Genomic DNA, 12513 nt, shown 5'->3' with positions numbered 1-12513 from the left:
ACCTTGACTAGACTAGGGATGATCAGGGCTACACCAGAATAAAGGCAGACCACACTACACACATTAGCAGGCTAGCAGCTACATGGCGGAGTGGATCAAGTTACAGATACAGGACAGGGACCAGGTAGGGGATAGCAGGGCCAAAGCACAACCAATCTAGCTACATAGCTCCAGAATGACTGGATAAAGCAGGCCAGGCCAGCACAGGGCTATCATCCCACCTCCAGTCAACTTATTTGGCGGGCACCGTGGGCGAGCCGGAGCGGTGGAAGTGGATGTTCTGCCACTTGGCGTCGCGGCGGTGCCAGATGCGGGTCTCCTCCGACTGCATGGTGCGTGGCATGCCGCTGGCGTCCATGTACTGGGTGAGGCGGATGTAAGCGATGCACGCCGCGTCGTCGCCGATCAGGTGCACGTGGGGGTTGAGCAGGATGGTGTGGACGGGCCCTTGCTTTCCCCTGGACAGAGCTGGATGAGAGAGGCGAATTGGAGGGAAATGGATAGAATCAGCACACAATCAAGGTCATTAAAGCTTCTACAGTCATTGGTGCGTAATGGAATGCAGGGGCTCTACCGTTCTCAAAGTAGAATCTGTGGAAGTCGGTTCCCTCCAATAGGTTTCCCAAAGCCTCTGGCTCAAAGGATGTAAGCCCGGGATCACAGATCTTCCTGTGAGACAGAAGTGGAACACAAACAATTACGTTTTCAAATGGTGCAGTGTTGGCATATGGATTAATATCTAGATTGTAGGTCCTCTGTATGCAATCGCTGTTGTAGATCACTGTAGGTAAAATGCAAGATCACTAACGTATAGGCTTCAAAGTCTCCATTGTTGATGGCCTCAATCAGCTGCTCAGTCACTTTGATGATCTCCTGCTTACGAGCTGAGAGGGGGAGCGAGAGAAGAAAAAAAAAACACATTTCCACATGTTGCCACAAACCTAACAGTGAACTGTCCCACAACCGTCGGCGATTCGAGTAACACACCTCTGATGTGTTAAGTAATCCAGGGAGTGAATGAATCCCTTTAGAGCAGTTTGAGGGATTTACATTAACCAAAGATGCACCATTGAGAGCATCCTGTCGGGCTGTATGACCGCCTGGAACGGCAACTGCACCGCCTGCAATAGCAGGGCTCTCCAGGTGGTGCAGTCTGCCCAACGCATCATCGGGGGCACACTGCCTGCCCACCAGGACACTTACAGTACAGCATCCGATGTCACAGGAACGCCAAAAAGATCATCAAGGACATCAACCACCTGAGCCACAGCCTCTTCATCCCGCTATCATCCAGAAAGATGCCCAGGGTCCCTACTCATCTGCGTGAACGTGCCTTAGGCATGCTGCAAGGAGGCATGAGGACTGCAGATGTGGCCAGGGCAATAAATTGCAATGTCCGTACTGTGAGACGCCTAAGACAGCGCTACGGGGAGACAGGACGGACAGATGATCGTCCTCGCAGTGGCAGACCACGTGTAACAACACCTGCACAGGATCGGTACATCCGAAAATCACACCTGCGGGACAGGTACAGGATGGCAACAACAACTGCCCGAGTTACATCAGGAACGCACAATCCCTCCATCAGTGCTCGGACTGTCCGTAATAGGCTGAGAGGCTGGACTGAGGGCTTGTAGGCTTGTTGTAAGGCAGGTAGTCACCGGCAGCAATGTCGCCTATGGGCACAAACCCATCGTCGCTGGACCAGACAGGACTGGAAACACCCACAACATCTGCTAAATACAGTATGTGAACAATACAATTTGAAGTAGTGGTGACAATATGACCCACAACACAGTCAATAGGTTCAGGGGCCAAGGTTCACCATTTACACACACACACACACACACACACACACACACACACACACACACACACACACACACACACACACACACACACACACACACACACACACACACACACACACACACACACACACACACACACACAGGGGAGAGTGTGTGTTTCAACAACCTTTCCACAGATAACATGATTTCATTACCTTGCAAGTTAAGTAGCCAAGGTAAGAGGTAATGGATGTAAAAGAAAAACAAGGCAAAGGTTTTGTGGTTTAGAAAATCTGTTATTAGAGGTAGATGTCAAATGGAATGGTAGTGAACTGACTGTTAGTACTTTTTTAGCGTAACATGCACTTAAACGTAGAGAATTAAAGTCCCAGGAATGAGAAAAAGATCAATGCTCTTTCGTAAACTCTTTACCTTCGACACTTTTGTCCCTTCTGACACTTCCAATCGGCGTGACTGACAGAGCACAAAGGATGCAAATTAGTAACGGTTGCCCTCAGGTTCTGTGTACTTGTCGAAACGTTGTTCACTAATGTGAGGAAGACTCCAGTGAAGAAAAAAAAAAAACACTCCAGTTGGGTCTTACATAAGCCACCAGTGATTGGCTACTAGTCTGGCAGTTCGTCTGATACAGCCCCGTCCCACACGTACAAACCTGCTGCCGTGTCACCTTGCCCTCTAGCAGTCTGTTTTGCTAAGAAATAAAACTCCTCCATAAGTGGAAAGCCTAAAGGAAAATTCCACCCCAAAAACTCTCTTTTGGTATTTGTTTCATTCGTCCGTTGTTGATACAGTCGCAAAATGCTTTGCATGTCAGCAATCACGTTTTCAAGATATACAACTTTCAAAAATACAGAAATACAGCCGGTACGTCCCCCTGACAACACTCAATAAGCACACGGAGTGAAAACAAAGCTGTGTTTGCCCGTCAGTTATTTTCTACATCAGAAATAGATCAACGGCTTTCTCAGAAACTAAGAAATGGGACTCGGCAAACAAAACAGAATTTTGCTTTGTTGACAAATTGGCTTCTTTTAGGAAACATTAGTACTTTTTAATATGTTTCTTGCCATGAGGGACTGTATATTGAGGTGCACACACATCAGTTTGGATCCTGGTGGATAAAGCAGCAATAAGATGACAAACTGATCCTTGGAAGCGCAGAGCTTTTTTTCCCTCCGTCTAGAGGCTCTTTGTTTGACCGACTGCCTCTGTCTGAGCCTAATGAGAATGAAAGGTTCCTCATTTGAGGAAACGGCACGCTGTCTACAGCTGGGGAAGAGAGACAGTTTGAATAGCCCAGATCACTCTGATTCTACCGAAGGGAAGTCTTCATCCTTTTCCACGCAAAATGCAATCCACTTAATCAAACGCTCTGTCAATGTAGAGACTAATGGTGAATGAAACCATTCCTTTCCTGAAAGTCTTCAGTGCTGTCTGTGCAAAGAAAAAAACTCTTATCAAGACTAGTCCTTAAAGTGTACTCCCACTCCTTTAGACTGTTCACAGTCAACCCTGGAGCTGACGACAGTCTAATTCTCGACGTACGTACGTATCAACTAGAGGTCGACCGATTAATCGGAATTGCCGATTAATGAGGGCCGATTTCACGTTTTCATAATAATCGGAAATCTGTATTTTTGGGCACAGATTTGCCGATTTTTTATTTTTAGACACCTTTATTTCATCTTTATTTAACTAGGCAAGTCAGTTAAGAACACATTCTTATTTTCAATGACGGCCTAGGAACAGTGGGTTAACTGCCTTGTTATGATCTGGCAACCCCTGGTTAGACTGACTACTCCAATGGCAGACCATGACCTCCAGAGGGCAGCAGAGTACACACATACTGGATGGCTGTGTGGGAGACTCACGCTGCTTTGCACCACTGAAGCAGAGTGCAACAACGTGCCAACCTACAACATGCAACCTCAGAAAAGGGGTACTTTTTAAGGACCCTTCTTCACAGGGATCCATGACAAACAGTAACAGGGTGTGTGCCTTTGTTTAGTCTTTGATATCTAGTGCCATGTACAATGAGGGAATTGTTTGCATGTATTTTCACTCACCACATGCACCAAATGAGCCCAAAAGTCATATCTTAAACAAATGTGGACTTCAAATGAGGCACATCTGATAGTGGTCAACAGGATATGGAGGGATGTTCAGGGAAAGTGGGGCACAGAGGGTAGTAGGTTTTGGGGGGAAATTGTTTTAAGTTTGTGCCCTCTCCCTCACTCTGGGCAAACTTACACTGCATGTCGCTGGGGCCTGGGCTAGGCAGGGGCCCAAGGGGGTGCCGAGGCTGAGGCCCCTGAGTGTGGGTGTGGTAGGGCCCACATTGGGCGGCAGGGTGGACGGAGAATAAGACCACAAAGAAGGAGGTGAAGAGGAGGAGCAGGTAGCAGGTGACCAGGGCCCTGGGAACATAGTGGCACAACTCCTCCCTACTGGGCCAAACACTGGGAGAATACCAGCAGGAGGAAGATGAGGAAGAGGAGGAGGAGTGGTACGAGCCTGAGTGCTCCCGCCAGAAGCAAGGGGAGCGTGGGGAGGAGGGACGGGAGACTTGGGCAAGGATGTCAGGGTGACAAGGGTTATTGGTATGAGTGGTGCGTGGATGGATGGAGGTGAGGGATTGAAAACAAAAATGGAAAATGGAGAAAAGAAATGAAAGGTTGAATGAATGAAGGATGAGTGACATTGCCTTGTCCTCAGTGGGAGATCTGGAAACAAAATGCTGAGGAGGAAAGTTATGACAAATGTTAATTTAAAAAAAAACAGATGAAAAATGTATGCTGGGATGGTTGTAAGGCCTCCTCTTTCTGGCAAGTGTTGATGTTACAGGGTGAGTGACACTTGGGCACTGATAGGTTCCTGTGTGTTGGGTTGGTGCTTCAGAATGTGCTGTGGCCAGCAACATGGTTTTGTTTATTCGGAACAGTAGAAAATACGGGGCGAGACAATGCAAAAACCCACATCCTACAGTCTACCAACGCACACACACGCACAACGTGATGGAACGACCACGTCAAACTGGGAAATGCAATGCCTTCATCTTTCAAACGAAGAAAAACAAAGGGAATATGAAAATGACGAGTCTCTAAACAACAGCCGCAACACAGACACGTTTGGTGGAGAAAACAGTAATGAGACGTGTCACATTGCACAAAGCCAGAACCCATCAGTAATCATCCGTCATGGAATGCAAACGTTGACAGAAAGGCAACTCTCAAATGCAATGAAACATCATTTTCTCTCCACACAAACTGCCATAGCTAGGAGTACTAGGAGCTAGGAATGACTGTTCAAAGCAGGTAGCTCATGAGATTTCCTTATTCAATTTCAAAGCAGGTAGCTCATGAGATGGACCAGTGAAATTGCATCCCCGCCTCGGCCCTTTTGAAGGAGGAATGTAAGAGTGAGGAGATTAATCATTGTGATCGGGGTCATCGTCACGCTCCCCAGATGCCATGACGTCATACAAGGAAATCCCCGATCACACTTGTAAGCCATGTCATAGCGACTTTAGCTAGCTAAGCTCGTGCGCAGAAACACGTAAATCGGGTCTAACGGTGGTCTCGCGCCGAACTGCGCACGTGGAGGCCGTCAAATCAAAGGCACTCCTTGTGAAAGCGTGTCGGTTTGTCACTTTCACGAGGTTGGAGTAATAACATGTTCGACTACTTAAGACATTGGCTCCAATCCAGGTCGTGCCTTCAGATTTCGAGAAAATGAACAGCGATGGAAGAATATTTCACTTCTCTCATCGACTTCTCCAACCCCAAACCCCAGCCTGGTCTGCTTTGCAAGCGTTCCCGGTAGTCTCGCAATGTTGCCCCTCTGGGTTTCTAAAAAAAACAAGAAACAGCAAAACCATCCATTTGAAGAGGAAGGTGAACAAATGCTACTAATGACTATCTGTAATGGTTTTGCTCATGCACACACACACACACACACACACACACACACACACACACACACACACACACACACACACACACACACACACACACACACACACACACACACACACACACACACACACACAGTTCTGGCTCAGTGGGCCAACAGGGCAGCTGCGAAATGGGAAATCATGCAAGGCCTGCAGCAGAGCCTGATTTGGCTCCCTAAACGACTGTACAGTGTCCACGCCTCCCCCATGGCTTCTCTTTGTAGACTCAGCCTGCTCTCATTGTGTTAGTCCCACAACCCACTGTAGACAGTTCCAAATCACTAATGAGTCACTAACTAGCTCAGCAGAGTGGGTGTAAAATGCACCACTGACAATCAAAGTTGGGCCACAATTCACCCATTGTACTTCCAATACCATTGGTCTTGGCAGGTAGCCTCGCGGTTAAGAGCATTGGGCCAGTAACCGAAAGGTAGTTGGTTCGAATCCCCGAGCCGACTAGGTGAAACATCTGTCCATGTGCCCTTGAGCAAGGCACTTTAACCCTAATTGCTCCTTTAGGTTGCTCTGGATAAGAGCGTCTGCTAAATGACTCAAATGTTAAACAAACACAGTGAAAACAGAAGGACGACATCAATTGAACTTTCATAAAAAGAAAATGCACGGTGAGACAGATGACATCATTCACAGGACTGACAGTGCAAGTAAAGTCTTGCAGCTAAAATGTATTGATATAAAAAGACATTCTAGCGTTACAAGTTTGGAGGATGGCAGTGCATGATCAGATGATAGACAGACAGGGGGCCTCCCCCGAGTGGAGCTGCAGTCTAAGGCTCTGCATCACAGTGCTTGAAGCGTCACTACAGACCTGGGTTTGATCCCAGGCTGTGTCACAACCGGCTGTGATCTGGAGTCCCATAAGGCGGTGCACAATTGGCCCCAGGCGTTGTCCGGCTTAGGGGAGGGTTTGGCCGGGGGGGACCTTTACTTGGCTCATTGTGCTCTAGCGACTCCTTGTGGCGGGCCGGGCGCCTGCAGGCTGACTTCCGGTCGTCAGTTGAACAGTGTTTCCTCCTCCTCCGACACATTAGTGCGGCTGGCTTCCGGGTTAAGCGGGCGGGTGTTAAAGGACGCATGGCTCGACCCGTTGGGGGAGTTGCAGTGACGAGACAAGATCGCAATTGGATTCCAATGGCATATTACAAAATTGGGCAGGAAAAGGGGGTAAAATAAATAACGATGGACAGATGAAGTGGATTAACTAAAGCATATTAAAAGAAAAAGCAGAATGGATGCCTGGATAAACACATGCTTACCTGATGAATTCATACAAACAAAATTATACAAAAGAAAAAACAGGGATAGCAGTACATGTTGATGCAAAATCAGTAGGACAAAAATACATGCCAACACGTCAGTGCTGTGAGAATAACACATTCCCTTTCACTTAGACTGTGCACAGCCAACACCGAGCTACTTGCCTAATACAGGTGTGTGCTCCTACCTTTCACGTCCTCATCCTCCATGGTGGTGTTTGCACTCTCACTGGACTCCTGTTGGACAAGAACAAACAGCTGAGAACAATGAACACCTGTCGGCTGTTGAAACTGGATAAAGCGGGGAGCACAAGAGAAGTAAACGCATTGTCGGATGAGTAAAATAGTTTGGGCAAAGGAAACTGATTATATTCGGAACCGCTGAGAGAACAGATTTGGATAACTAAACATACTCTTTTGGGCTATAGTTACACAAACAAAAATATCATCATTGACATTGTGACAGAACAGATTTGAACATAGGTCGACGTCTCACTCTGGTCACACAAGCTGTAGGGCCTAGTTTTGAACTATGTCATTTTAACAGCAAGCCACTAGCAGTACTACTCCAACACTCAGATAGTGAAAAAAAACAAATGCACATCTTCACGCACAAAGCGTTATGACAACAACATATCTAAAGGAGACATATCCCTGGATCCACATTCGTCAAACCGGATCGCATTCTAGCACGTCGGGGAACGGACTCTACAAGGTGTCGAATGCGTTCCACAGGGATGCTGGCCCATGTTGACTCCAATGCTTCCTACAGTTGTATCAAGTTGGCTGGATGTCCTTTGGGTGGTGGACCATACAGGAAACTGTTGAGCGTGGAAAAACCCGGCATCGTAGCAGTTCTTGACACAAACCTTTGCACTTAAATGTTTTGTCTTGGCCATTCACCCTCTGAATGGCACACATACACAATCCATGTCTCAAGGCTTAAAAATCCTTCTTACGGTGTTCTTAATGTTTTTATATACAGCATGCACATTTGTTTAACGTGAGATAAAACATGTTGACAAAGTCCTAAGTCCGGTGTCTGTGTGAAGCACAAATGAAACAAACATTTAGGACGTACACACCAAGGCGCCATGTATGCAGCGTTATACAAGGCTTTGTAAGAAACACAAACTTAAAAACCAAACTAGCTTATCACTCTGCTAACTAGAGGACAACAGCAAACACCTAAATGTTTGGTACTACTGTTCCATTTACTCACTACTTTGTTTCCATCAGTTGGGTTGTGGATGACAGTGGTTTGAGGCTCCTGGTTCACAGAGAGGAGGAGGAAGAGGGTGAAGAAGGGGTTAAATAGACAGGAAATTGGCGTGGCAAATAGTTAATAAGAAAGAGAGAAAAAGGGCCAAAGGAACCTCGGAGAAGGCAAGTTTGGGGGTAAAAATCAAGGACAAACGATGCACCACTGAGGCTATAGTTAAGGGCTGTAATGCAGCACGCCCAACTTTTTCCATGAAAACGAGAAATCTTTGAATCGTCAACTTGGTGCAATATAAAAGGCATCAGAAGACAAGGCGATGATATTCATATTTAAAACAGACACACAAGCAACCAAGACAGGATGGGAGGTGTACAGCAGTAGGAAGCATGCTAGTCACCAGGACCTTCCTGGATATAATCTACAGGAAGGTATTTTACGTGTGTACAGCCAAAGCAAGGCGTGCAGTTGACCCTTAGAGCTGACTCCAGACAGTGTGTGTGTGTGTGTGAGAACATCATGCCACATTTCTAACACCTAGAAATACATAACCCCATCACTTTAGAAGTAGTGTAATAGCCATTGTTAAAAAGCCACGAGGTTATTACCATGTTATTATATACATAATGGGATGGAAAAACGAAGCTAATATTTTGTATGCATTTACAAATGGTGACATTATACTAGGGATGAGTCTCCGGTTCTGTCCGGGGCTGGTTAAATACAGTACAGGCCTCTTGGCTGACCTGACATGTCTAACACGCGTAGATAAAACTGCGGTAAGTCTGGGTCGATTCCCTCTGGGCAGTGCCGACAGGTGGGCTGTCATAAGGCATGCCATGGCACGGTCACGTTGAAGCTCATGTGTGGTGACAGGGTGACACGGATGGCACTAGCGGAGTAATCTTAGGATGCGTTTCACTGCTAGTGTGCGAGGTCTATTTTGGGAAGCACGCATGCGTGTTTCAACCAACATGTCTCATTGGTTTCCTTGGTAACTTCGGGGGCTTAAGTGGAGTGAAAGTAAAAACACAAACCCCGGGATGTACAGTTGTTCACACACGCAAAAGCAAAAAGTGCACATGCCAACTGCAAATGACTACTGGTCCATAGTAAAAGTAAATGCCTGTGTGTGATGAAAAAAAGAAAACAAAAATTCAATATTAAAAAGAGGCATCACTGGGAACAAAACAAAGACGGACGTTGTTAGAGTGAGGCGAGCAGCCCGAGCATGGAGGATGAGACAGACCGACCGACAGACAGGCAGGCAGAAAGACAGACAGTGTACCAGAGTGGGGGGCTCTTTGGGGCTGGTGACTACATTGGTCTTGTTGTTGTTGATCTAAAAAAGGTAAGTGGACAGAGACGGAGACAAGAAACAGCGATTGATATCAGGAACAAAGGACCCAGTGGTCCAAGCAGGGAGAGAGACAGGAGAGGTGTCCCGGAATACGCAGCTGCGGGAGTGAAAATGTTAGGAGTTAACGAGCAAATACTCTGCAGGGTATAAAGAGGAGTGAGAGAAAGTAAGTTCATGAGACAAATCTGTGGGTTCCAAGCCTGTAGCGGTACGTCATTATTCTGGAGGATTATAAGCAGAATAAACACGCAAAGGAGTTCCTCGCTGAAACAGAACTTCATAAACATGAACTTGAAAGCGATCGGCTGTTCCACTCTACTTTTTAAAATGTTTTTCAGGAAGCCTAAATTGACACTATTAACGTCGTGTATGGAGACCTTAAATCTAACGAATTAGTGCCATTGTGGCTCTAAACCAGAGATGAGAAATACAAATTCAGTAAGTCATGCAATTATCCAATGCTGTTGAAATTTAAAGTCAAACGACGTTGTGACAGCCCAATAGTTTTTGGTTTTTACTGTTAGCAGGAACGTCATCGTCTGAATCGGAAGCACGTCAGGGGACAAAATTAAGGTCAAAAAGTGTTATGCTATTCCTTTGTGAACTGCATGCCCTGATTTTGTACTTTTTTTTTTAAAGTACTAGGTAATATGGGTCAACTGGAATGCACCTGATCATCAAACTAGGTTCTCCTCAGGGAGATATGGGGAGCTAGCCTTGAAACTCAAACTACACATCAAGAGGCTTATACAATGGGTTGCTCATTAAACCAAGATACTAGACAACTATCCTTGGCCAGGGATCTACAAATGGCTGATTGAACCACCCTGAAACCAACCACTAGACAGCACTTGTGTGTTCTATAATCAACCACATAACTGGCAACCTGTGGTAGATGCAAGGTTGGACAAAAAGTAGGGACAGGAATACCAGCAATATTGGCATTGGCTCAGTCTCAGACAGAACACAAAAGAGAACAGGACAAACTGGGTCCAATATCACAACCCCAAAACACAACCAGTATGTGTCAAGACTCAAGACCCTAGACTTAACAGTACACTCTTTGAGAAAGGCTATTTTACAACAAACACATTTACATTTGAGTCATTTAGCAGACACTCTTATCCAGAGCGACTTACAGGAGCCATTAGGGTTAAGTGTCTTGCTCAAGGGCACCGACAGATTTTTTCCCCTAGTCCGGAATAAAACCAGCGACCTTTCGTTTACTGGCCCAAAGCTCTCAACCGCTAGGCTACCTGCCGCACACATTTGTAATCATTAAAGATTTAGCATATACACGGAAACCAAAATTGATGGTAGGACTAAATAATGTAATGCCTGCCATTTCCCCAGTCCATTAGGTTATCTACTCTTCAACACAGCCTCAGAGGCAGTGACATTTAAGAGGGTAACATGCTGGACCCCTGCGCTAAACCTGAAATAATCCTTCAAAAGCTGCCTGCTGTGCTTTCAAAACACACCGATGACTCACACGGCTGCAGATAGACTGATTTAGAAAGAGTTTTTGAGCAAATATATTAGGTACAAATGTACCTAGATGCTAAACCTCCTACAGCTGCTTAAACCACCTGCCATAAGCACCTTGGGTAACGGTGTTATCAAATATATTGGTTTATCCATCACCCCTCCTCGGAGGACAAAAATAACTTGGTATGTACATTTACATTTACATATTTGGCACAGTAGTTACATGTAATGTATCTCAAAAGACCAATATGTAACTACTGTGTAAAAAAAAAAGAAGTTCCATGTATGTAAAAATGTGTTTAGAATATACATAAGTTATTTTTGTCCTCTGTACTTCTGTTTTGATCTAGAGAGGTTAGAGAAGCTATCTAGATCCTCAATGAGACTGTGCAGGGGATCCATATTACGAATTCAAGACAAGTTGAGTCATCGGCATACATTGACGCCTTTGTTTTTAAGCCCTGGATTTCTAGTCCCTGGATATTGTTGGATCTGATTTTAATAGCTAACATTTCGATGGCCCTAAAATAAAATGGCTGTGCAGCGACGTTCCCCATCCAACCTGACAGAGCTTGAGGGGATCTGCAAAGAAGAATGGGAGAAATTCCCCAAATACATGTGTGCTGAGTAAAGGGTTTGAATACTTATGAAAATGTGATAGTTGTTTTATTGGGTGGGGGGTACAAAATGTTCTTAAAACAAGTTTTACTTTGTCATTATGGGGTATTGTGTGTAGAATGATGAGGGGGGAAAACTATTTTAGAATAAGGCTGTAATGTAACAATCAATTACATTTACGACAAGTGGACTCCAATCAAGTTTTAGAAACATCAAGTATAATTAATGGAAACCTGCGCTCAATTTCGAGTCTCAGCAAAATAGTCCGAATTATGTAAATAAGGTATGTTTTTTTTTAAATAAAGTTGCAAAAAAAACTGTTTTCGCTTTGTCATTATGGGATATTGTATGTAGATTGATGAGGAGAGTAAGTGGATACCTGCTCGTTGAACATCTAATTTCAAAATCATGGTCATTTTTCCAACAATTGATTACAGACAGATGATTTCACTTATAATTCACTGAATCACAATTCCAGTGGTCAGAAGTCTTTACACAGCTTGGAAAATACCAGAAAATGATGTCATGGCTTTAGAAACTTCTGATAGGCTAATTGACATCATTGGAGTCAATTGGAGGTGTACCTGCAGATGTATTTCAAGGCCTACCTAACTCAGTGCCTCTTTGCTTGACATCATGGGAAAATCAAAAGAGATCAGCCAAGACCTCAGAATCTTTTTTTGTAAACCTCCACAAGTCTGGTTCTGCCTTGGGAGCAATTTCCAAATGCCTGAAGGTACCACACCACGTTCATCTGTACAAACAATAGTACACAAGTATAAACACCATGG

At 45.1% G+C, this 12513-nt stretch overlaps 1 protein-coding gene across 12 annotated transcripts in view; it reads right to left on the bottom strand.

Annotated features, from left to right (window-relative positions):
- The window catches only part of LOC118368637 (calcium/calmodulin-dependent protein kinase type II delta chain), a 112405-nt gene that overhangs the window by 2591 nt on the left and 97301 nt on the right, over positions 1 to 12513 (bottom strand). For 4 of the 12 annotated variants that reach the window (XM_052495768.1, XM_052495770.1, XM_035752903.2 and 1 more), the window contains exons 14-19: positions 9545 to 9598; positions 8260 to 8307; positions 7226 to 7274; positions 809 to 884; positions 575 to 669; positions 222 to 468 (exon numbers count right to left, since the gene is read on the bottom strand). In XM_052495768.1, coding sequence (XP_052351728.1) covers positions 233 to 468; positions 575 to 669; positions 809 to 884; positions 7226 to 7274; positions 8260 to 8307; positions 9545 to 9598 — 558 coding nt within the window. In that variant the 3' untranslated portion in view covers positions 222 to 232. The remainder of the gene's footprint in view (positions 1 to 221; positions 469 to 574; positions 670 to 808; positions 885 to 7225; positions 7275 to 8259; positions 8308 to 9544; positions 9599 to 12513) is intronic. The other 8 variants (XM_052495772.1, XM_052495775.1, XM_052495771.1 and 5 more) reach the window with 2 other exon arrangements.

This window comes from Oncorhynchus keta, chromosome 35 (genome assembly GCF_023373465.1).
Source record: "Oncorhynchus keta strain PuntledgeMale-10-30-2019 chromosome 35, Oket_V2, whole genome shotgun sequence".
Classification (NCBI taxonomy): domain Eukaryota; kingdom Metazoa; phylum Chordata; class Actinopteri; order Salmoniformes; family Salmonidae; genus Oncorhynchus; species Oncorhynchus keta.
This window is presented reverse-complemented; position numbering and strand designations above follow the sequence as displayed.